Source organism: Ursus maritimus, unplaced genomic scaffold (genome assembly GCF_017311325.1).
Source record: "Ursus maritimus isolate PB19 unplaced genomic scaffold, ASM1731132v1 scaffold_13, whole genome shotgun sequence".
NCBI classification, from domain to species: Eukaryota; Metazoa; Chordata; class Mammalia; order Carnivora; family Ursidae; genus Ursus; species Ursus maritimus.
Genome location: NW_024423675.1, coordinates 55011528 through 55035395, shown reverse-complemented (window position 1 = coordinate 55035395; position 23868 = coordinate 55011528). Strand labels below are relative to the sequence as shown.

Below are 23868 nucleotides of genomic sequence, written 5' to 3'. Positions count from 1 at the left end.
CCGCATCGGGCTCCTTGCTCAGCGGGAAGCCTGCTTCTCCCTCTCCCACTCCCCCTGCTTGTGTTCCCTCTCTTGCTGTCTCACTGTCAAATAAATAAATAAAATCTAAAAAAAACCCAAAACAACAGACAAAACCAAATCGAACCAAGACTCACAGGTACAGAGAATAGAGGGGTGGTTGCCGGAGGGAAGGGGCGTTGGGGGCAGGGCGTGAAATGCGTGAAGGGGATTAAGAGGTACAAACTTCTAGTTATAAAATAAATAAGTTATGAGGATGTAATGTACAGCGCAGGGAATACAGTCAATAATACTGTATTAACTTTGTATGATGGCAGATGGTAAATGTGCTTATTGTGATCAGTTCACAATGTATACAAATGTCAAATCACTACATTGTACACATGAAACTAGCAGGATATTGTTATGTCAATTATGCTCCAATAAAAACAAACAAAAAGAGAAGTGGAAAGAAATCACTGTATTCCTCCTTCTAAGGTTTTGTCACTGAGGTGGAGAGAGAGGAGAATGAGGTAGGGTAGGGAAGAAGGAACACAATGACAACAACAATAACAAAGAGATCTGGCCATGCATAGTCGAAGTGAGATTGGGGGGATAATGTACAGCGATTAGATGTGCTCTTTAAGGAATAGCTCCAACACAGGCAGAACACTATTTAACAGGTTTGCTTCTAAATTATCATAGATCTTAAATGGTTTTAAGAAAGATCTCATTCACCCATTATGATAAAAGCCCTCCAAGGGAAAAACAAATAGAGACATTCAAATAAAAGTACTCAAAGGCCACGTAAAAGAAAAAGTACATTAAATTGTGCCAAATCCCACAGTGTAAGTTCTTTATGAAATGCACCCACATAACAAGCCGTCATTAAAAACAATTCCTGCCAAGTCCTACACTCCAGCATTGAACACGTATTTCCCCCAGTATTCTTTAAAAACTCTACACGACCTCATAAAAAGTGTCAGTATAATAAATGTTATTTAAACTGGAGGGAAAGCATTGAGTGAGGACATCTGCAAATAAAAAGGAAATAAAAGCCATGACCGTTCACCTCTTCTCAACAGCCTTCTCCCTTGGTTCAAGACCCTTCTCCTCTTCTCCAGGGTCCTACGCAGTTACGGCTGGTCCAGGGAATGCCCACAGAGAATCCTATTTTCATGGCTAAGGGAAGAGAGCGGCAGAGACACAGACTGCCCCTTTTCCATGCCAAACAGTCTTGTTTCTCCAAGAGGATCCAAAGAAAGCCAGACTTCATAAGAAAACCACATCCAAATCGACAGCGTTGTCCTGGAGGGCGGGGTGGCCCCAGACAAAAGCTAACTCAGATTCTGTTCTGAGTCCAGTCTCTAAGTGAAGTCTCTACTCGGAGAAAATGGTGGACAGGCCCTACAGACTCCTCAGGCCTGGTCCCTAGGTTTCCTTCTTTCGCTCTGCAGATTGGAGAGAAGGCTTGCTTCCCAAGTGCAAGAAGATTATCCTTCCAACTAACATGATGCCTCCAGTATTAAGAGCAACTTCTTCTCGAAGCCATGGCAATGGACAGAATAGCTTTCAGTGTGTTTCACGTCACCAGGCATGTGAAAAGCATCCTTCTTTCCCCCACCTACCCTGACACTGTCTACACTATCACGCAGTAAACAAAGGGTCCCTGTAGGCTGATAAACACAAGAGTTAGGGGGTTGGAGATCAACATTCTAATCCTTGTTCAGCTACAGCTTTTGAACAATGCTGAATGCTCTCAACAAAGCTATGCTTAAGGCTTTGGCTCTTTAAGTTTTAAACATTTAGGCTGTGATACTCACTTCTCAGCTTTTTAACACACTGTGTGGACAAAGGTGCTTGAAAAGAATGTTAGCACTCTAGAAGATGATAGGAAAAAATAAACTCATGTTACACTTAGTCTTTTACCTGTTTTCTACTAAATACACATGTCCTCAATGTCCCAAAAGATGATTTAACGTAGCATCTCCAAAGATGATATTTTGTAGTAGGGAATTAACTTCTAAATGTACAGCATTATATAACATTATGACCTATTTAAAAACTTTCCTAAAAGGTTAAAACAGGCCATAAACTCTATCTGGGGCCAAATCTTATGAAGCTTTCAAAGGCTCTTTTATAGATCATTTAGGAAGATTAAAGAAACTCCCTCTACTCATGAGGGTCCCCACTCAGTCATTGTAAGGTTCCATTAAAAATGAAAGAGACCCTTATTTTCTACTTTCCAACCATGGATTTCTATCTCTCCACAAATTGTCTCATTGGCTATTTTACTTTTAACTTCTAAAACTTGCTTTCTTATTTATTACCTCATTTTGTCTGTGAATGCTATTAGGAGCCATATATAGAAATGAAAATAACAGCTGCATTGTTCCTTTGAGTGGGGGGGACAGTCAAGATCTCACCTCTCTTTCTTTCCCTCTTTCTCGCTCTATCAAATGTGAAGTGTACAAAATTAGATGACTACCATGTCTGGCAAAGAAGCAGAGGATGAAGCAGCCATGGTGGGGAGGAAGGAGCAGGGGGCTCAGAACAAAGGACCTGGGGAGGACTGCAAGAAATAAAGAGCAATAGAGATAAAAACAATAACATTTTTAAAATGTTCAGGAAATGGGAAAGGAAAAAGACCTACATATTTGGGATTAATACTATCTTTCTACATAGGGGAACAAAAGGCAGATAACCTTCTTTGTCTGTGTAACCAACATCTGGGGATTCTTTTGCCTAAATAAGGTTGAAAGGACCTCTTCTCTGAAGTCAGTTACGGTGGGACCAGGTTGAACAGGTCAACGCACATGGTGTTAATGTCTCTCTCTCTCTCTCTCTCTCTCTTTTTTTAAGATTTTATTTCTAAGCAATCTCTACATCAGTGTGGGGCTCGAACTCGCAACCCTGAGATCAAGGGTTGCACGCTCCACTGACTGAGACAGCCAGGTGCCGCTGTGTTAATGTCTCTTAAATCTATGTATATATCAGCGATCTTTTACAAAAATGTTTCCATTTATAAATCCTACACACAAACCTAAACCTGACCTGTGGGGCTGATGGATAAACATGGTATATGGATAAAATGTGCTACCGATAAGGGAAATTCAGTTGACGATGGCCGTGGAAGTGTATTAGGTAGATGTGCAGAAAATCAGAAATGTGCTCCTGCACAGATGAGACGTGACTTACCAGTATCTGTATAAATGCTTAGACTTTTTTTTTCCTACTCAGAGGTAATTCTTGCCCACAAGAAGCCAGCTAACAAGCTCCACCCCTTAGGTGTGGTGAGAACTTGTGTTAGCAGGTTGTTAACGAACAGTTCTTTTCCCATTTTAAAATTCTGCATTTGAAACACTGAGGGTCTGTGAGAAATCAGCTACAGAATTGTAAAAATATGTTAGAAATGGATCAAGGAAAACAGATTTGAATGGCATGGACACTTTGTATGTTAAAAGAATACCGATTTTCACAGTCTTTATCGGGTAGAGTTGCTGCAAGTGGAAAAATAATTGGTTATTCTTCATCAAGGAAAGAACTAGATAAAATGAGTTTACCCAGTCTGTGAAAATCGTGATCTTGAGAAACAGAGGTGGCCCCATAACCAAAGTACGTGAAGAAAAGGCTGTGACAACCAATCCCTCATCTAGAGTCTGGTGGAATAAGTAAGCCAAAGCATTCTGGTGAATTCTGGAACAAAGCACCATTTTACTTGGACCTACATGGGTGCCTCCCACTACATTTGGGACTTTTCTTCCCCAAATAGTCCTCCTCCCAACATCCTTCTTCACCTTTCCTCACCCTAATTAGGTGTCACCTCAGATTTTCGGTGGATTCACTGGAAATAATCCAATTGCATTGAAAATAGTAATGCCGGCATCACCGGTTTAAATTTTCTTCCTAATTAAATCTCTTGCTGTAGCGAACTGACTCATCTGTTTACTTTCGTGAAAGACTTTAGGTGAAACACAGTATAGCTGAATGGTGACCACTCTCAACCAACAAATTCGGATGCGCTCCTTTTACTGACTGCTTCCCGTGGGCCGCACATCCTGTTCGAAGGGTTTTCCATGTATTTTTTCATTCTCATACTAATCCTATGAGGCGGCTACTATTTATTAGTCTCATTTTAGAGCTAATGAAACACAGGCACCAATTCATAGCCTCGAACTATGGCCCCTGGGTCAAACATAGCCCTAAAGTTTTACCGGAAAACCCATACCCATTCATTGACATAATGTCTGCGGCTGTTCTGAGCTACAACAGCAGACCTGAGCGATTAGAAGTGAGACGTTAGGGCCCAGAAACCCTAACATTTACGCTCTGGCTCTTGATAGAAAAAGTCCACCAACCCCCAGTGTAAAACATGGTTATTTCACCGATCATGGGAAAAAAAAAAAAAAAAGGGCAAGAACATCTGGGCAGCTTGGAATAGAACTTCTACTGCCACTTTCTTAGCAAAAAATATCCTGTCTTTATCGGTCCCCTTTTGTTCAGATCTTACCCACTTCCTCTCACCAAGGTTTATCAACCAGTCTCAGAAAAAAACCACAGTGCTCGTGGAATGTCAGTTTAGTAACTTACGGTTTCTCCCTCAGTATGGTGAATTTTGATCAGGTAGGTGGAGAGATTTCCAAGAAAGAAAAGAAAAAGGACACACCAGAGAAGGACACACCAAAGAAAGCTTTGACAACCGCGCACTTCCTGAGAGGTTGCAAAATTTTTGGCAGTTTCACAGGTATTTCTTCGCAAGTACAAATGACATCATCGTTGAAATTACCAAGAAAACTGGCTGCTGCAGTCTACATTTGGGATCACATATTGTTGGTTGAGCATCATTTGATTTTTCTATTTTTACCAGGAAGTTATGTCATAACTATTTTTAGTAGACAGTGTCTGGTTCTGTCATTTATGGAACTCAACACACAATTATGCCTCAGAATTTTTTTTCTAAGGCTCTAAGAATGCATGTATTTGGTGCAGAATGTGCTCATCAGCAAATATTCCACTACACCCTGAAACATTTTAGATTAAAAGTCTAAAACAGGAAGTGGGCACTAACAACTCAAAGAACTTGGTATATTCCCAGGCAGCAAAGTGGGTCCAGCTTTAAAATACATAAATTTGCCTTTGAAATAGTCATACTTTTAATCATTAATTGAGAATGAGTTAACATCTGAGCTGCTCTGGTAATTTTTACTTTATCCTTAAAAACCTATCTATAAATCAAAGTCAATTCATAACTCAATCTCCAGAGGACCTAATCTGGCCCATCAGCTCAGCCCGATTCACATGGAGTCGAATGATTTATGCACACTGGTTCACTATTAAAGTGAAGTCTTTAATAGAGACAAGACAAAGCCCGAGACAAGACAAAGCCCATGGTTTTTCTCTTCCCTTCCCTTCCTTCCCCCAAACACCAACCAATAGAGAACAGCACCCAACAGTGGCTCCCAAGCTCATTTGAATCACTTGGGGATCCTCCATCATCCCTCTGCCAGGGCCATACCCCCAGGGCCGTGAAATCCCAGTCTCTGGAGGTGGGACGCAGGTATCAGTACCTGTCTGGGAAGCTCCCAGACACCAGTAGACAACTGTGATTACGGTGAAGATAGCCAGACGGACTCTGTCTGGATACACCTGACATTTGCGAGTCAGGACGCTTCACACCCTGCTTTGGAGCCCCCGTGGAGCACTTGGAGCGCTCAGACAGAGGAGTTCTTAACACGATCTACTGGGGGACGCATTGGCACCCTCATTCTGGCTTCTAACATGTAATCAGTGCATTGCTGCAAATACGAAGAGGATTTTTAACACAACGAATATGGCCCTCGGGTTCCTCTTCAGTGATGATCTGTTTCAACATTCACCCTACTTCTGCGTCTTAGGAGACAAAACCTCCCCCATACCTGGCTTTGCTCTTTACTTTGCAAGCCTATTTATCCTGCACGATAAGCTTTAAAAGGACTAAACAAAAAAAGTGTGCCTTACCTCTACGATGCTTTTTAAGTCCTGCACATAAGTCCTTTCAGTCTCCAGGATCTCCTGAACGACTCTATCCACATAGAGGAGCTTGGGGCTGGTGGCCGGCTCTGCACCCGGTCTACCCGGCCCGTTTGCTTCCATTCTCCGCTGGGCCCGGGGCTGAATGTGGCCGCCTTCGTCCACGTTCTGTGGCCCAGCCGGGCCGTCCCGCTGCAGCTCGCTGCTAGAAAACGGCCGGGCTGGAATCAGCTCCAGTTTTATGGCCCCGGCTTCCTTATCTTGGTGAAACAAGCCCAAGTGGCTGTTTGAGACTAAGGTCATTCTGCTGCCGAAAGAACCGTGGCTGTCGCGGGAAGAGGCTGAGGACGACGTGGAGCCGAAGCTGACCGGGCGGTCGCTGTCCGAGAGCTCCATGGCCTTCAGTTCCTGGGAGCGGGGCTGCCTGCCGATGGTCTTGCGATCTGGAGTTTCTGTTACAGCTGATGGCACTTCAGGACCCAACGGCTGCACATCTATAGTCATTAAAAAAAAAAAAAAAAGAACAACAACAAAGGACAAGGTAAGTATTTTTAAATTACATCAGACAAGGTTTCAGGGTTAAAACCTAGCCCAAATGTATACAGGGTCAAAAGTAAAAAGGGAGCGGGTTCGTTATAGAAGGAAATGCAAAGGCACCCATGTAGGTCGAGCTGCAAAGTCAGAGTTTCTAAAGCATCACCTGGGAACATGTGAGAAATGCAGAGTCTCAGGCACCACCCCAGACCTCCCCAACTTCAGTCTGCTTCTTAACAAGACGCCAATGCCATTTGTGCACAGACTAAAGCTCGAGAGAGCCTGCAGCCACTGCCTCCAAGTGGGATCACCTGGGATGACTCATGCACGCAGACTCGTCCAGATTTACTGAATCAAAGGCTCAGTGGTCAGGGCATAAGGACTCTACGGCCCTAACAAGCACCACAAGTGATTCTTATGTGCTTGAAAACACACCCCCCGTGATTCGTATAGAATCTGACCGAACACTGTTCTACAGTTTAAGTAGCCCACCCTCGGTCCACAAAATTTCAAGCTGCCATCCTGGGTCCACCACTGCTTCACGGACGCTGACAATTTCACATTTTACTTGGATACGGCATGAAAGAGAAAGTGTTGGTATGGACAATAACTTTCTGACACTGGACAACAAAAGCCAAACTGTTTAAGATCCATGCCTTCTTTCAAACCTTCTCTCTCAACACAACATTTCTCTCAATCTCTCCTTGAAAGTTGACATCCCATTTGTGGTGCCTATGAAGTTAGACTATTACAGAGATACTTAACCACAACATTCCCCACATAAAGCTAGACAACACGGCCGTGTAAATACACAATTCAATAGTACAGAAACTCAATTATGAGGAAAATGATGTATTTTTAAAGAGACAGACCCATTAGTGTTTTGAAGTGGGCACTGCAAAGTCAAAAGTTCATTTAGTATATGTAGCATTTAAATCCTGAGGCCCTACGTGAAACTGAAGCTCACAGAAGCTATTTTGGTGAAACACACCAAGTGCCAATCTTCTTCATTTGCAAGGCAGGACCAACATTGTTTTCCCCTCATGAGATCCCAAGTTTATGGAACAATATGCCTTGCAGTGAAGAGTGTGACAAATGAAGATATTTGCTTCATTTCCGCAGGTTAACTTACTACCAGGATCCATGTTTACGGGTTTTTTTAGAAAAATACAAGAGTACAACTTATGTTCGGAAGTTTATAACAAAACACACACAATAAGAAGAATATAGATGAATGATCATTTTTCAAAAGGAACATGAATTTGGTTTGGCTCTGTAATAAAGATTATCAAACAGCTGGTAGCGATATTTCTAGAATATAAAAAATCCATCAGGTCTGTATCCTTCCACATCCTGACTTTCTCTAGATAGTTTATATTCATGGCAAATATGAGTGCCAACTTATAATGCAAATATGACAATTATAAATATAAAAGAACTCAATTGGGTCAACAAGCAGGAATGGTAAGAAATGTGTAGGAAATGAGTAATTTATCGGCGTAACCACTACCACATGGTATAAACTTGCCACAAATTTTTAAAGCTTTTGCAATATTCTTTCTGCTCGCTCTATAACAACTTTATGGCCTATAAAACATGGATTGGTTATAGTAGTTAAAATGCACTTGCCCTAAAAAGCCTGATCCAACTTGAGTATGGCAAAAATCCAAGAATCAGCCAGGCTTGTTGGTGTGCTTACAGCAGGACACACTTGCCCACATTTGGGACTGGTGTTAAGAAAGTCCTAGGCAGTTGAAAGTAGGAGTAGACCCAGCATTTTCTTCCCCTCATGATGGCATCCATCATAACCATAAAACCATGAGGATGACCTCACTTTCAGAAATGGGTACTACCTTGGGAAGTATATTGGATTATTCTTAAGGTCTCAAAGGTCCAATGAGGCAATGATTTAGTACTGAAAATAAACTGGATATACTGTCCCTGAAAGCCAGGGCATCTGGAAAGGTCCAGATCAGCCTACTCCCCATAGATCTGGACACACCTTCTCTCCAGTATGGAAAACTATATTTAACAGTTATATAACTCTTGGCACATACCCATTATCAGGATTGGTGGAAATGAACACAATAGAGACTCATTTCTTTCCTTTTATGTCAGGTTAGCCAGCCAATACTGGGACTGAGAGGGATGAAAGGGGAGCAAAAGTGGCGAGGAGTTTCAGAGGAGTCCATGATGGGCTGCCAGGGATGACAGTGCCTTTTACACTTTCAAAGGCAGGAAAAAGTGGGATATGAAACTCAGGTCAACAGGGGGGTCCCTTCATGGATAAATCTTAAATGGCAGCATGAATTTGGGCCCTGTTCCAGGTAGGGCTTCATATATTCTAATACCAGGCCATGTATTCTAGGCCGCTGGGCCAGCCTATTCTTCAGACTGCCAACCAGGCTCTTTTAAAATAGAACATTTGAGATATTTGGTATCTGTAATATGTAACCAAGCTTACTGCCCCAAATTAAACACCTTCCAAAATTACCGAGGACAGAAACATTGAATGCTAAGTCACATAATGGTATATAATATGAGACTGCATCTGCTAATGGACCACATTTTCATGTTGCTTCATTGCTTAGAAGATAATTATAGTTTTCTCACATGAGGAAATGGACCTCATAAAAACTGCCTCGTCTTGTTCTCACCTCCCTCGAAATAATTTAAAATTTACACCCTGTCTGGCTTATCCTTCCTAATATAGCCCACCAATTACTGATATTTCTTTCCAGAGCTGTACTATTCAAAACAGGAGCCAGGAGCCACATGTGACCACTGAGCCCTTGAAATGCAGCCAGTCCAAAATGAGACATGTTGTAAGGATAAACTATATACCAGATTTCAAAGACTTAGTATGAAATAAAAAAGTACAAAACACCTCCTTAATAATTTTTACATTAATTGCACGGTGAACTAATATTTGGGGATAATGAGTCAGATAAAATATCTTAAAATTATTTTCACTGGTTTCATTTTGCTTTTTTAAATGTTGCTACTGGAAAATTACAAATTATATATGTGGCCTGCATTGTATTTTAGTTGGACAATGAAGTCCTCTAGATCATTACACTGTTCTGTAAGATTAAAATTGACTTCCTTGGGGCGCCTGGGTGGCACAACGGTTAAGCGTCTGCCTTCGGCTCAGGGCGTGATCCCAGCGTTATGGGATCGAGCCCCACATCAGGCTCCTCCGCTATGAGCCTGCTTCTTCCTCTCCCACTCGCCCTGCTTGTGTTCCCTCTCTCGCTCGCTGTCTCTGTCTCTGTTGAATAAATAAATAAAATCTTTAAAAAAAAATTGACTTCCTTATCAATCTTTATCCAAATAATAGTGAGTGGAGAGGTGCGTACAATTCCAACGTTGTCTTTTCTTCGCCTCCATTCATTAATACACCATATTGTTATGAGTTAGTAAAAACAGAGGCGCAAGACAGTCACTGCATACTAGATATTGGGGTCATCGTTCCCCTGGTAAACAGAAACACCCAGATAGAAAGCCGTAGAACAAGAAAGCCTCTTCCTGCACCTTGAGTGAAGGATGCTGACAAGTTGTACTAACATTTGGCTAACATGTTTGTTTCTCTTCTTGTAAACTCTCTTCCTTCTTACCAAAACCCAAGCACTGGGCTATTACACAGCAACTTCTGAGAATTGCACATTGCTGATGGCCCATGTCAGTGGGTCTTTTGACCATGAATATCCTAAAAGAAGCTGGTTCTGCCTGCCTGGAGGGTCTTGGTCCGTCTGATCCTTGGGAAACCCGGAGGTGATGTTCGAAACCCAAGTCGAGCATCTTGGAGTCTTGACTCTTACAGCCAGAAGTACTGTCAGCCTCCAAGCCATGAACGTAAAATATTCCTTCTCGTGCCATCCTCAAGAAAAAGAAAACAGTGGCTATAGAGCTCCACGTAGGTATGCTTTCCCACATTTTACTTCATGACAAGTCTCTCTCTCATTGTTTCTAGGTGGGAGAGCTTTAATTCCTCGGCTTCTCTTTGTTTGCTCCTCAAACTTCCATCATTTTAATTGCTCTCCTTTGGAATGTCATTGTTAGAATCAAAAGCAGCACTTGTTGGCTCTAACTTGTCTCAGGCTGACTTAGGCTTGAGGCAGAACTTTCCATGGCAAGTAAAGCCCAGGCTTCCTGTGACCATGTTTACATGCTGAAGGGGGGACCGAGGGGTCCACAGCCGACCACTCCCTGTCACAACCCCCAAGGGGAGCTTTACGAGGCAAGGCAGAATTCTATGCACAGCGGGGGCTGATGCGTGATCAGGATTTCCAAGCTCTGCTCATTGCTATTCTAGACTTCAAATAGCTAGTCTGAGCTCCTTGGCAGGGCAGTCATGGATATCAAGAGAACGTGTTGAGCTCAAGACCAATGAATAACTAAAATTATGTAGTTCCTTATTATACTGCCTGTGAATTTCTCAAAAAGGGGAAACCAGTAGAGACACTAAGTATAAGCAAGAAGTTCTTCTCTCAGCCAGTCTTAGGTAGAGCCTCAAAGTTGTAGACAAAGTAAATGAAAAAAACTTTTTAGAGTTGAGGTTATAAGAAATGCACATTTCTATATGTCAAATACGACCCCTGGTATTTGAGGAGAATCCACACCTCTGAGATAGTAGATAGTTTGGTAGATAAAAGCCACCGAGAGCAACATGAATTTCTCCCTCTTGGTTTTCTAAAATACCCACGATTCTTCTATTAATAGCAAGGCCAGGACCGCAATTCCACCTGTTCCTTAATGCTCAGAGTACTTACTCCCGATAACATGATTTTCATACTTATCTGCAGTTCTTTGGTAATAAAGAAGTAAAAAAAAAAAAAAAAAAATCAGACTACCGCATTCATTCTTAGTTTTGACCGAAGTACTATGGTGAGGCAAGATGCTAACTTTAGCAAAAGCTGGATGCAAGATGTAAAGGAACTCTGGACGATCTTGGAAAGTTTTCTGTAAATTAAAATTTTTCCAAAGTAAATAGTTTAAAAAATGGTGTTATCAGAGAAGAGTGGGTTAAGTCAGTATTTGTACAAGATCAAGAATGGGAAAAGATGTTTTGCAAAAATGCCCTTGTTCAAACAAGAAGAGGTTGAATGAGAACACAAAAACAAAGATTCTTTCAAGCTGTAAAGTCTGATACTAAATATTCAGGGAATTTACTAATATGGATTCTCAGGCCAGTGGATGGAAACGAAGGGATACAGTGGCTACTGTAGTTGATAGTTAATGCAGCTAATAGATAAAGGGCCTCCGCTAAGCGGTGACTCTAGAATTTCTACATTTAAGGGCACCAACATGCCAGTGTGGTTAAAAGGGAATTCCCTTAAGGCTTTTGATATAAATGCAGCTGTTTTTACCTTTATGGTCGGCTTCGCGAACAGAGGCTCAGCCGAGTACATGTCCTGGCCTTCCCACCAAACCTAACAGCATGGCGGTCAAGTTCTCCTCACCAGTGGAAGTGATAAGTGCCCCTTTGGGGGTCCATTTCTCAAGCATTCACCATCATTCCTCCACATTCTTTCCCTTCCCACAGAAACCCAGCTGGGGCAGGGACATTGCGGGAACCATGAACATGACACCAGTAACCTAGAATATGGCAGAGCATGAAGACAGAAGGAGGCTTGCACTAAAACTGGGTGTGGACATGCCCTGAACCACCACACAGAAAAGTCTGGTTATCCTGAAGCTGACAGGCTGGAGGAACCATGTGGTGAGACCACGTTGACATGTAGAGAGACGCTCAAGCGACCCTAGCTGTACCGGGGCCTTCCGATCGTGTTTCCTGCCACTGTACCAGCTGTGTGAGTGAGAAGCCTCCGAGGGGACCTCAGCACTGTCATGTCTGACTGCAACTTCACGAGTCCCTGATTCAGAACCACAGAGCAGAGCCTCCTCTGAACTCCTGACTCACAAAACCTGGAGAGATTAGAAATGATTGTTGTTGTTCCAAACCACGAGGCTTTGGAATGATTTGTTAGGCAGCAAGAGATAACCTGAACAGTCTCCATGATAATGGATTAGCTTTCCCATAATATGCCACTGCTTCAACTCTGCATCGAAATTATCCTAAAAAAATCCAACCCAAATCAAAACAAACTAAAGCCTCAAAGTTCATTCACATGTGTCATTACTTCTTAAAATTTTACAGGGGAGCAAAGTCAACAAGAGGGCTCAAAGTTGGACTGCGGATCAGAGACTATGGTTTCTGATTGCTCGTCCACTCTTCTTTGTACTTGGACATAGATGCGTAACACAGTAGGGCAGAAAAGGCATTTAGAGATCAGGAAATGCCCTAAACATAAGCTCCTTGCACAAAGCACACGGTCCCCATGTGCTAAAAGCCAAAAGGGCCTACACAGTGTGTGTGTGTGTGTGTGTGTGTGTGTGTGTGTGCGTGTGTGTGTAGGTAAAGGGATGAATATGTACCCAGCCGTGTGTATAGAAAGAGCTCAGAGGATGGGCCAGAAATTAGGTTATGACATAACAGTCTCTCTTTTGGTTGGAGGGTTTGCATTCATGCCCTGGCTCTGTACCATCAAGGTTTGTACTACAGTCTTTGGGTTTCAGGTTTCCTCACGTGTAAGGTAAGTAGCCAGACTACCTGATTTCCCGGATCCCAGCCAACCTTCGGGGTGTGACTCCAGGCCTGAAATAAACACTAAGTCCATTCCTAGCTGGAATCACAGCATAAGCAGGAACTGCAAAATAGCAATTTTCTTCTACATCCTACCAATGCCGGGTCTTGGATGCCAAAACATATGTCACTGACTCTGCCAAAGGCTATTAAAAAACCTCTAGTTTTAATTTAGATTAAAAATCTATGCTTCAGCTTCACTTAGAACAGCACTTTCCTGTTAGTGTAGAAATACTGGTTTCGGGCCAGTAACTAAACAAGGATAGCTATATATTAAGGCTCTATCTGTATTGAACGTACTCAGTTCCCAAAACATTTCCGTACAGTTGAAAGGGAGGCATTAGGCTAAATAACATTTTCTGAGGGGGAGGAAGGAGGAAGAAGAAGAGGAGAAATTCAAGTGACCAACAATAGCACTCTGAGTAAATAAATCCATCCGCAAAGTACACTAAACATTTTCTTAGAGAAAAAGAGGAAGAGAATTCAAAGTGCCAACAATAGAGATCTGAGTAAATACATTCATCTAGAAGGAACAATATAAAAGTATTAAATGTCATGTCCTTTCAAATTCTGAAGGGTGTAGAAAATGGTCATAATGTGCAGTTTGGTGAAATGGATGGCTTATATGTACAATGGGATCCCAATTTTGAATTTAAAATGCCACTTACTTATTATCCACATTAGAAAAAGATGGAAAGGAATAATAAAATATTAGTACTGGTTTTACCAACCAGGAGCATGGATGATTTTTTTCCCTTTGATATTTATCTGTAAATATCACTTTCCTCCACGTGTATATTGCTTTTATACTCTGTAAAAAGTTATCTAAAGAAATTAAAACCACAACCTCAGTTTGTATCAAATACTTAAGTATTTTACAGTAAAATAATTGATTTTTATGTTCAATATAATTTTAAGGAAAAGAATGCCATATATCTTCTTTGAAATATATAACTATCACTACATTAAAATAATAAAACAAAATAAAATCAGGTTCCAATGTGCACCAGTGTTGAATACAATGCATGCCTCCTTCGCCCCGATTATTCCTCCTAACAGAAGTATTTCTTACCAACAAATACTCAAAATGGAAATTGCATTTACTTAGTCAACTTTTGTTCCCACTAGACTCAGACTAAATTACACCAGTACAGTTGCTAAGGGCAAAATTTGCAAACGTTTATTCCACACGCCCCCCTCCGTCCCTCCACCCCCTGCTCAGCCTGCAGTGAACCTCAGAAAGAAAGCATATTAAAATACTGGGCATTCGATGCACAACAACCTGGGATTTTTGTTTTCTCCCTAGAATCACAGACGTCAGCTCTCTAGATATTTCAACTAACTTTAAGGAAAGATCAGAAAACCAAATCAAACAAGGCAAAAAACCATTTCAGACACCAGTTCAGATGGAGGGAAAAAGAAATCACCTTCCGGACTAATTCCATTGTTGGATAACTTGTTTCCATACATCGCATTTGTAACAGAACTGTTGTAACCTATCCCAGCGAGCTGCTGTCCCCCCTCTCCCGCCCCCCGCACTGCCTTGTGAAGAAAAGCCCCTGCAACCGGTTCGCCCCACGGTGGACCGTCCCGGCTGCTCCAAGAGGGAAGGCATGAGCTTGTCCCCGCCCGAGCACTGAGCATCGGTGCTTTGGGCACATTCACGTGGACACCTACCTGTGCTCTTCCCGGGCTAAGCCACATCGTCCACCTTCAGCTGATGCGGTGACCTCACCGGCAGCTCAGTCAGGTAAAACAAGAAGGCTTTACTAGTCCGTGCAGCTCCTTCCGTAGAAATATTGCATGAGTCAGCTTTTATCTCTCAAAACCCAACACACAAAGGCTTTACAAAAACCTGATTTGCAACTTTCTCACTGCCTTTTCCCCCCTAGTGTGCAGACCACAGACTTCAGCATCACCCAGAGCCTTAAATGAAACATGACATCATTCAATTGAGAAGCAGGACAATAGACACCACTGTGGGTAACTTGAAAATGCACACTTCGCTAAGCAACGCCCCGCGCCTGCCATTCTTTTGTGAACATCAAATACAACCCACACTCGCCCAGAGCTGCTTGGGCTTTACCTTCCTGGCTCTGGCCACCGCTCTCATGAAATTCCACAAAAGAATACACATCTCTGGAGTGCTGATATTTTCAAGTTCACTTCCGGAATTGTAAGCGCGTTCCAGAGTAAGTGGACACATCTCCAACTTCAGTTTTAAAGTGAAGTTTGCGGGTGGCAGTGAATTACATAGTCGGAGGAAGTTTGGGCACTTTGTTTCCTTTAACGAGACATCTAATACAGTATATTTAAGCTTGATTTTTTAAAAAACAGAGTTTAAAAATCCATCTGAAGAAAAACACCTAAGATGGAAGCTCATAGGCACTTTTTAGAAAAACGGTCAAATTCTGTGATCTTATAATTCATAAATACGAGGTAGGAAAGACAGAATGATCAAACTCCAACACTTTAGTACAAGAGATCTTCAAATTATCTTGGATTTCGATTTCCTTCAGGCCACCTGTCCTTCTTAAAATGCTCTATGTATTTTTATAGAAAGACTCAAAATGTTCATACTTGAAAAAGATAATGAGTTTTTTAGATGGAGGGTCTTCAAAAGTACAAAATGTTACTAAAAACTGAAATGACTCCATCATGGAGTTAAAACTCAAATTATGGATTACGCCCACATATGGACACAGAAACCTAAACTCTTTCAAAGGATCAAAATCCTTTTAACAGAAGTTTCATTTAAAGCATTCGTTTGTGGTTATGGAAAATAACATTAGCTGATCATCTTTAATACAGCTATTTCTATCATACCTATTAAGTGATTTTAAACTAACAACATAATAGGATAATTTGCTTTAATGCCTATTTCCTCTCGAATAAGGCTGAACATATGCAAAGCCACTTAAGTAAGCCATTTTGATGGGAATTGATCAGTCAGTTCAGAAGACAACTTTTGGAATGGTTTCTCTCTCACAGAATTCACCAGTTTGATGGAAATCACTAAATCACAGATGCTGAAAAGGCAGTTTGTGAGGAAGGGTCCTCCCCGGGCTGTGGGGACTCCCTTCATCCTCCAATACTGACCTCCACAGTGTTCTCTCTTGCCCCCCAGATGACGTCCCCTAGACTCATGCCCAAGACCTCTGTTTTTGCTTAGCCAAGAGTCAGCTCAACTCTTAACAGCTCCACCAAATCTTTCACAGCAACTCCAGTCCCCTGTGCCTTCCATTTGTTAAATCGCTCTTTATTACACTTAGAGAATCACACGGTCTCGTATTTAATTATTGCTTAATTGTCTCGCTTCTCCCCTGGATTGGCAGCCTGGGGAGCAGGGAGCCTTCCTCTACCATAGATTTGATCTTCATGTGGACGATACCAAGAGCGAAATTCTTAGACGAGATAGAATACACGGAGGCTCCTGGCATTGCTTGACTCATTTGTTTTCGGTCCACGTCTTCAGATCCCAAGTTACTACTTTTATTTTCCATTTTCCACTGAGATATTATTGTACTTGGATTTTTTTTTTTTTTGGCCAAGAAATATTTTTTATTTTTTTAAAAAGATTTTTTAAATTTATTTTTGTGCGTGTATGTATGCACACGAGAGGGAGGGAGGGAGGGAGGGAGAGAGGGAGAGAGAGAGAGAGAGAGAGAGAGAGAGAGAGAGAGAAAACAAGTGTGGGGGAGGGGCAGAGGGAGAGGGAGAAGCAGACTCCCTGCTGAGCAAGGAGCCTGATGTGGGGCTCGATCCCAGATCCCAGGACCCAGGAATCATGACCTGAGCTGAAGGCAGTTGCTTAACCGACTGAGCCACCCAGGTGCTCAGCCAAGAAACATTTTTTAAAAGCCATTTCTGAGAGATGCTGTGTACATTATAAGCGAACAAAACAGCAAGGCTGTATCCAGCACGGGTGCTGGGCAGTCTGTAAACGTCTCCATTGGATAGACAAGTGACCTGACTTGAAGGGCAGCTTTGTGGGGACAGCACAGGGCGTATTTGGTCCCACAGGTCAGTTATTTGTCACTTCACCTGTGTTTCCTGTTTTAGCAAAATCATCAACTTAAGTAAGGAAACACCTTTCATATTACTCACAAGTAACTGGAACCACTCTCTATCACACCTGCACACATGGGTGGTTCATAGGATTTTGAATCTAGTCTCTTGAAATCTTCCTTTAAAAAAATCTAGCTTTTTCAGAGCAGGAAACACACACACCCACACACACACACACACACGTGCGCGTGTACACATGCTCTTTTTACCTTTCTATTTTTCCTAGTACCACATATTTGCTAAATGAATTAACAAATGAACAGAGCATAAGATCTAGGGAGAGACAATACAGAGACCTAAGAGCAGAAAGGAAGAGAAAATGGAAGGGAAAAGAACATTTCTTGAGCAACGTTCAAGGTTCTTTCACACCTGAGAGCAGAGGAGCCTTCTGGGCCCCAGTGTTTTCTTAAGGCCTTTCTCTGCTCTACCTTACTCTGCCAGGGTTTCACTTTCCACTCCTTCCCATCTCTGATCCCACACCTCGATCACACCAGCTGGTACCAGTTCTTGTAGGTGCCCCGCTGGCGCAAAGTAAGTCCTAAGACACGCAAAAGGCACCAACACTAGCATCCTTGCAGCTTCTCCTGTATAACTGATTTGCCAATATTACCAGCAGGTAAAAAGACTGTGTTTGCTCAGCAAAATCTCATTGTAAACGATAGTGCGACTGGCCGCAGATAAACTGCACACTGATGCCTTGTCGGGTGAAAAAGATATTCTTACTGGAAAGTGGCTCCTGTTCACTGGCTTGCAGCACTAGTTACACAATCGGGAAGTGCAGGAACCATTCCCAGGATCCCCGCCAGGGGTGGGGGGCCAGGGGTAGAAGAACAGCACCCACAGGACAGATCTACAGCCAGCAGGCACAACCCGGCCAGCCAGCCAAGTGCAGTCCAGCCCCGTGGCCTAATTGGAAGAGGACCAGAAAGCCCCACTATGTAAAAACATCCTTTCCCAGAAATCTGCCATAGGGCCCATGCTTCTACTCTGAGAAAGAGCTCCTTTTGGTTTAAAGTAAAAGTTGTCAGTTAATGTGCTCATCCCCCTTGGGAAGGGTTAGGGAATCATTGCCACAGTGGCGTGAGTTAGCCTGGGCCGCCGCATGCTTCCAAGGAACTGTATGGGCCTTTTCGGAAGGAGGCCAGAATGGGATTGTGGGGAGGGCTGGGGAGGCTGAGGGGGGAAGCAGAGAGAGCATGCAGTTCTAGGGGCTTAACGAGGTCTGACCTAATTGGGATACTCTGTTGTCTCTGCAGCCAGGCAACAAACACGCCAGGAAGCTGGGCAACAAAGGGTGAAGGAATGTCCTGGAGATAGGAAGAAAGACAAAGGCACGCACCCTGGTTTTTTTTTTTTTTTTTTTTTTAATTCAGGGAAGATTTGCTCTATATAATCAATACCGGTTAAGGCAGATTTAGAAAATCATCTTGCATTTTCAGACACAAGGGTACTAGAAGTTACAAGGGGCTTTGCTTCAAAACACAACTAATATTTTATACATGAACAGAGCAACTGACATACTGGAGGGGGCAGCCTGGTTATCTTGCGATTTGAGATATTGCCACTGTTAACACATTTCCCAAAACAAAGGTTAAAACCAACCGCTTTCTAAAGCACAGGCCATTGACAAGACGTTCTTGATATTTTTAGTCTATGAGAACTCTTTTCTTTGAAAGAAAAAGGCACAAGATTACCTCTTTCTAAGTGCATGCCACAGAATAAATATGACAAACAGTAAAGCCAGTTGCCTGCCACGAGGTGCCACACGGCTTCACTGATGTCCCTTAGGACACGCTGACCTTCCTCCTGAAAGTGAGATATAATATACTAACACCCTTCTGCATCACGGGTGTTTATTAAAAATCCATATACGCTCTTCAGAAAATGTCACTAACCATAAATTCTGCCTCGCCAGTCTTACACAAACCAAACTATATACTTTGTCAAACAAACAAAGCTAATCTGGCTTTTTCCTTTCTAAAAGACTCTTCTCAAAGTGAAATAATCTTTTTTTTCCCCAAGACTTTATTTATTTATATGACAGAGAGAAAGACAGCCAGCAACAGAGGAAACACAAGCAGGGGGAGTGGGAGAGGAAGAAGCAGGCTCCCAGCAGAGCAAGGAGCCCGATGCGGGGCTCGATCCCAGGACCCTGGGATCACACCCTAGGCTGAAGGCAGAGGCGCAACGACTGAGCCACCCAGGCGCCCCTCAGAGTGAAATAATCTTAATGGTAAGTGAGTTTGTCTTTGCAAATTTAAAAAGTGTTTACTCTCAACAAAAGATATAGATCTGAGGCAGACAAAAGCACTCACGTATAGGTGAAATTATATGAAAGTATTATTATTATTTTTTTTTGTTAGCCCTGAAGTATTGAATCTAATCATAGAAACCAAGCTATAAATAATAAATGGTTTCTAGGACTCAAATCATCCAACTGAAAAAATAATTCCTCACCCCCTACTGCACTAAAATGTCAGTGTCGAGTCATGGTCATAAGAATTTTAGGAAACAAACACACAAAGCCCGTTATTCACAACACTTTCTGACAGTGAACCCTTACCTTGCAATCAAGTCATGCTTTAACTCCTCGATCATATGTTAGTCGGCCGTGAAAGCTAGCGGAAATCGCCAGGAAGGGCTCATACTCCGGGATTCTAAAATTCTGTTTCAGGAGCTCCTCTGTGGGCTCATTTCTCTGACTCTATGACAATCATTAGCTCTGTTTTTCACTCTGTTTTTTTATTAGGATATTTCGGTCTTTATTGTCCAGAGACGATGAAATCAAGTCTTAGCTATTTCTGAACTGAACAATTTCTAGATATCAAGCAAGCAATATGTTACAAATCGTCTCTTGCTTTCAATCCTAGATCAGTCCCATCTTTAAGGACACCATGGGAGGACTCGCTGTGCTAAGCACAATGAACTAATTCTCCCTCTAAGAATGCAGTATGTTTCCAGACACATTTTTCTCCAGGAGATAACACACATCTAATCCATTCATAACGAAAGGCATTCAATACACTCTATCCTTCTGAAAACACTCTTCAAAAAAATGTACTTGAATTTGTAGAAAGGGCTTGGATATTGTATTGATACCCTGAAGTACTATTTTCCAAAATAATAATTAAAGCAAAAATCGATTCTTGTTTCAGAGTAACAACCATGGAGGTTCATAACCTTTATGTGAGCTTGCAAAACCATTTCACCTGCGGGCAGAGGACAGAGACAAACCCTCTTGGCCGGCTTTCCCCCACAGCTCCAAGGCAATGGAGTGAGAGGGAAGGACGCCGCCAGGTAGGTATCGCCAGCTTCACCCCTCGCCTGTAGACTCAGTGATGTGTTGGTGGGGTCAGAGAGACGATGATCAAAAGCAGCAGGGGTGAGCGCTGGGCTTGCAGGGGAGTCACGGCCCAGCTGCACAGGGCAGTCAGAATCTCTTCTGACCTGCTGCTGAATTTTCCGCATGGTTCCTGCCATCCTCTGGGGTCGCCACCATCTATCTCCTTCCCCCAATCCCAGGGCTACCTTCAATGTCACAGTGGCTGACAGCTTAACCTCTAAGAGCAAATGGATTTATTACAGGGGAGGCTACCTCATTTCTCAAACTGGAGAGGGGTCAGTTGGGCTATTCCTGTGGCCTCCTGGGCCAAGTCATGAGACCCATCCCCTTCACGTCGAAATTTCTAAAAGGTCAAGGACAGATCCCTCTCCAGGAAAGCAGAACTTATTTTTCTCTAAAGGAGTTGAGATAATTTATTACTTTCCAGGATTAAAAAAAAATTTTTTTTAAACCAAGAAGGCAAAGAGGACTGCCGAGTGAGATGTATATTATTACAATGGTTGTAAACACCCATCTGTCACCGTGCGTACTGATCTTGGCCTTTTAGAGCTTCGGCTCACATAGCAACATCCTGCTGACCCTTCTTCCTTCACATCTTTTCTCTGCTTGAACAGCACCAACCACTCACACTCACTAACTGGGAACCCAGTCAACGCTGGGCTCTGTGCTGGGCTCAGTGAATGAATGGACACTGGCTTTGCCTTCTGGACGTTCCTGCCTAGCAGGACTGGATAAGCATCGGAGAGTGACAGGTGTGACAAGTGTCATGAATCCGATGTAACAAGAACTATATACATATGTATCTGCTCTATTTTCCTCAACTGCCTTTCCTCCTATTCAAGCTGCCCTTCAAGTGATATTAAAAGCGGAGAGTAACTTTTTGTTGACAGCACAATCAAGCTATGTGAGGCTGCCTTCGCTTAGACTCCCCTTCTAGTCTCGGAGAGTGAGCCCCACTGGGTTCGTCTTTCATCTTATATTTAATTACAAGGTAACCAAGCTGAGAGCCAAATTTGCTGGAAGTTTTTGTGAGTCGAAACACTTGCCTACTTCCCAGTTCCCACAGAGATACATGAAGTAACTTGTTTATGTTGAGAGAACAAAGGAAGGGAAACAGAGCTCTCTGTTAGGCTGCAGGTTTAATCTTAACGAGGCCAAGGAACAAGTGTAACCCAATTTACTTTGGTTTATTCTGAATAGAAAATTTCGAATCCTCTACAAGGACAAAGAAAAAGGAGAAAAAGCCAAAATATACTAACAGTTGAGAGGTGGGATTATGGGGGAGACCCCTCATTACCCACTGTGATCTAGTCTCCACATTTTCTTTAATGAATATGTATTATTGGTGTAATCAAAGTAGAATCAGAGGCGCCTGGGTGGCTCAGTCTATGAAGCATCTGCCTTCTGCTCAGGTCATGATCTCAGGGTCCTGGGATCAAGCCCCGCATCAGGCTCCCTGCAGGGGGGGGGGTCCTGCTTCTCCCTCTGCCCCTCCCCCCTCGTGTACTCTCTCTCTCTCTCTCTAATAAATAAAATAAAATAAAATAAAATAAAATAAAATAAAATAAAATAAAAAGAACAAAATTAATTTATGTGATAGTTTTTCCCCTTGGGCTGACACCCACCCCCCATCTTTTTCTGCCCTGCTCTGCCCAGGTCCGCATGCCTGGCTTTCTGCTGCTTGGCTTTCTGCTGGGTTCGGCTATTGGGAAGCCCCAGTAGTATGAGGAAGGAGGAGATGGAAAAGGGGGCATTTCTTCCTGCTGACAAGAGGCCTGGTGCTTAGCAGTGGCTACATCTGAGGCAGCCCCACACCCACAGTTCCAGTTCTCATTGGGTCCCCTTATCCCTTGGGGGTCCCTGTGGGTTGTCCCCAAGAGCTGTGGTTAAGGTTGCCTGCCATCGCTTCAGTCCCTGAGTGCGGTCACACTCCTTGCTGGTTCCCTTCATTAAATTCTCCATTTGAGCCAGCTGAACTAATTCAGTTTCTTGTCACGTCCCTAGCTGACACAATTTTATACTCACCCCGGAATCTCTGGTCTGAAAGCTGATAACACTTTGACTTCACATGCTTAGTCAGAATGTGGACCACAGCTTTTTACTGGGGGGCATACTGCCAAATTCTAGCCTTTTTTTTTGGTTTATGGCCTGCCTGACTCTTAACAAAATAGACATTTAATTAGAACCTATTCTATGCCAGAAACATATTTTTCAATTTGCTATCTATTGACATAACTCATTTCCTCAACAATATTTATCGAGCAGCCGCTCTGTGCCAGGCGCTCTGACACGCAAAAGGTACACCAGTGAACAGCTACCAATTCCTGCCCTTACGGAATCTATTTTTGAGTGGGGGATATATGGATTTTAATCCTGGGACAGCAGGATATTAGTATTGGAAAGAAACTTGGGAGTTTTTCTAATCTAATTCCTTATTTGGTGTTCAAATGACCACCTCACAGTAGCTCACCAGACAGGACACCCAGTCTCTGCTTTGGTCCTGCCATTTGATCCCTGCTTAGACAGCCCATCGCACTTTGGGCAGTCCGAATCTTTAGAGTATTTTCTCACATTTAGCGGAAGTTCTTCAAGGACCACTTCAGGAAAACATAAGACAAATCACCCCTCACTTCCATTTTGAAGTTCATTGATTATTTGAGATGCTATCAGGTCGCCCATACATATTTGCCTCTTCATTCCAATATTTATCTAGTAGCTACCGTACGTGATTCCTGGGGGCAGGGTTCAGTGGGGTGGAAAGTGGGGAGTTTGCCCCTTGTGCTGTGGGAAGCACGCTTAAAAGCGGCACTCCCCTGTGACCACCTTCTCCACGTGTCTCAGGATCTTGCTTTCCTGTGGCTTCCGCCAATGTATTTACAGGATTTTAACTTTTACACCAACTTACTACTATAAAAAATGTTGAAAAGACACCACTCCTCTGGAAAGTAAATGGTCTCCCTGCTCCTCTTAAGTCATACTTTTAGATGCAGCAACACCCTGTCCCCAAAAGGCACAGAGTGTGGCCAGGGAGACAGACACTGGACCATCACACGAGGAAGTGTTGAATTCTATGTGAGATGTATACTACACAAGGAAGGCATGGGGTGCTATGGAAACATATAAAGGGGGGACCAGGCTGGTTTGGGGTGCTCAGGGAAAGCTTCCTTGTTGGGGGGAGGATGTGTGAACTGACATCTGAAGGCTGAGAAGTAACTTGCAGAAACCAGGCAGAGAGAAGAGACTGTCCAGGTGGTTTTACGTCCTGTGAGTG

General features: G+C 42.9%; 1 protein-coding gene across 1 annotated transcript in view; it reads right to left on the bottom strand.

Moving 5' to 3' along the window:
• Positions 1-23868, bottom strand: part of PLEKHG1 (pleckstrin homology and RhoGEF domain containing G1) — a 218637-nt gene that overhangs the window by 82926 nt on the left and 111843 nt on the right. Inside the window, exon 3 of the mRNA XM_040627958.1 lies at positions 5995-6500. Coding sequence (XP_040483892.1) covers positions 5995-6402 — 408 coding nt within the window. The 5' untranslated portion in view covers positions 6403-6500. The remainder of the gene's footprint in view (positions 1-5994; positions 6501-23868) is intronic.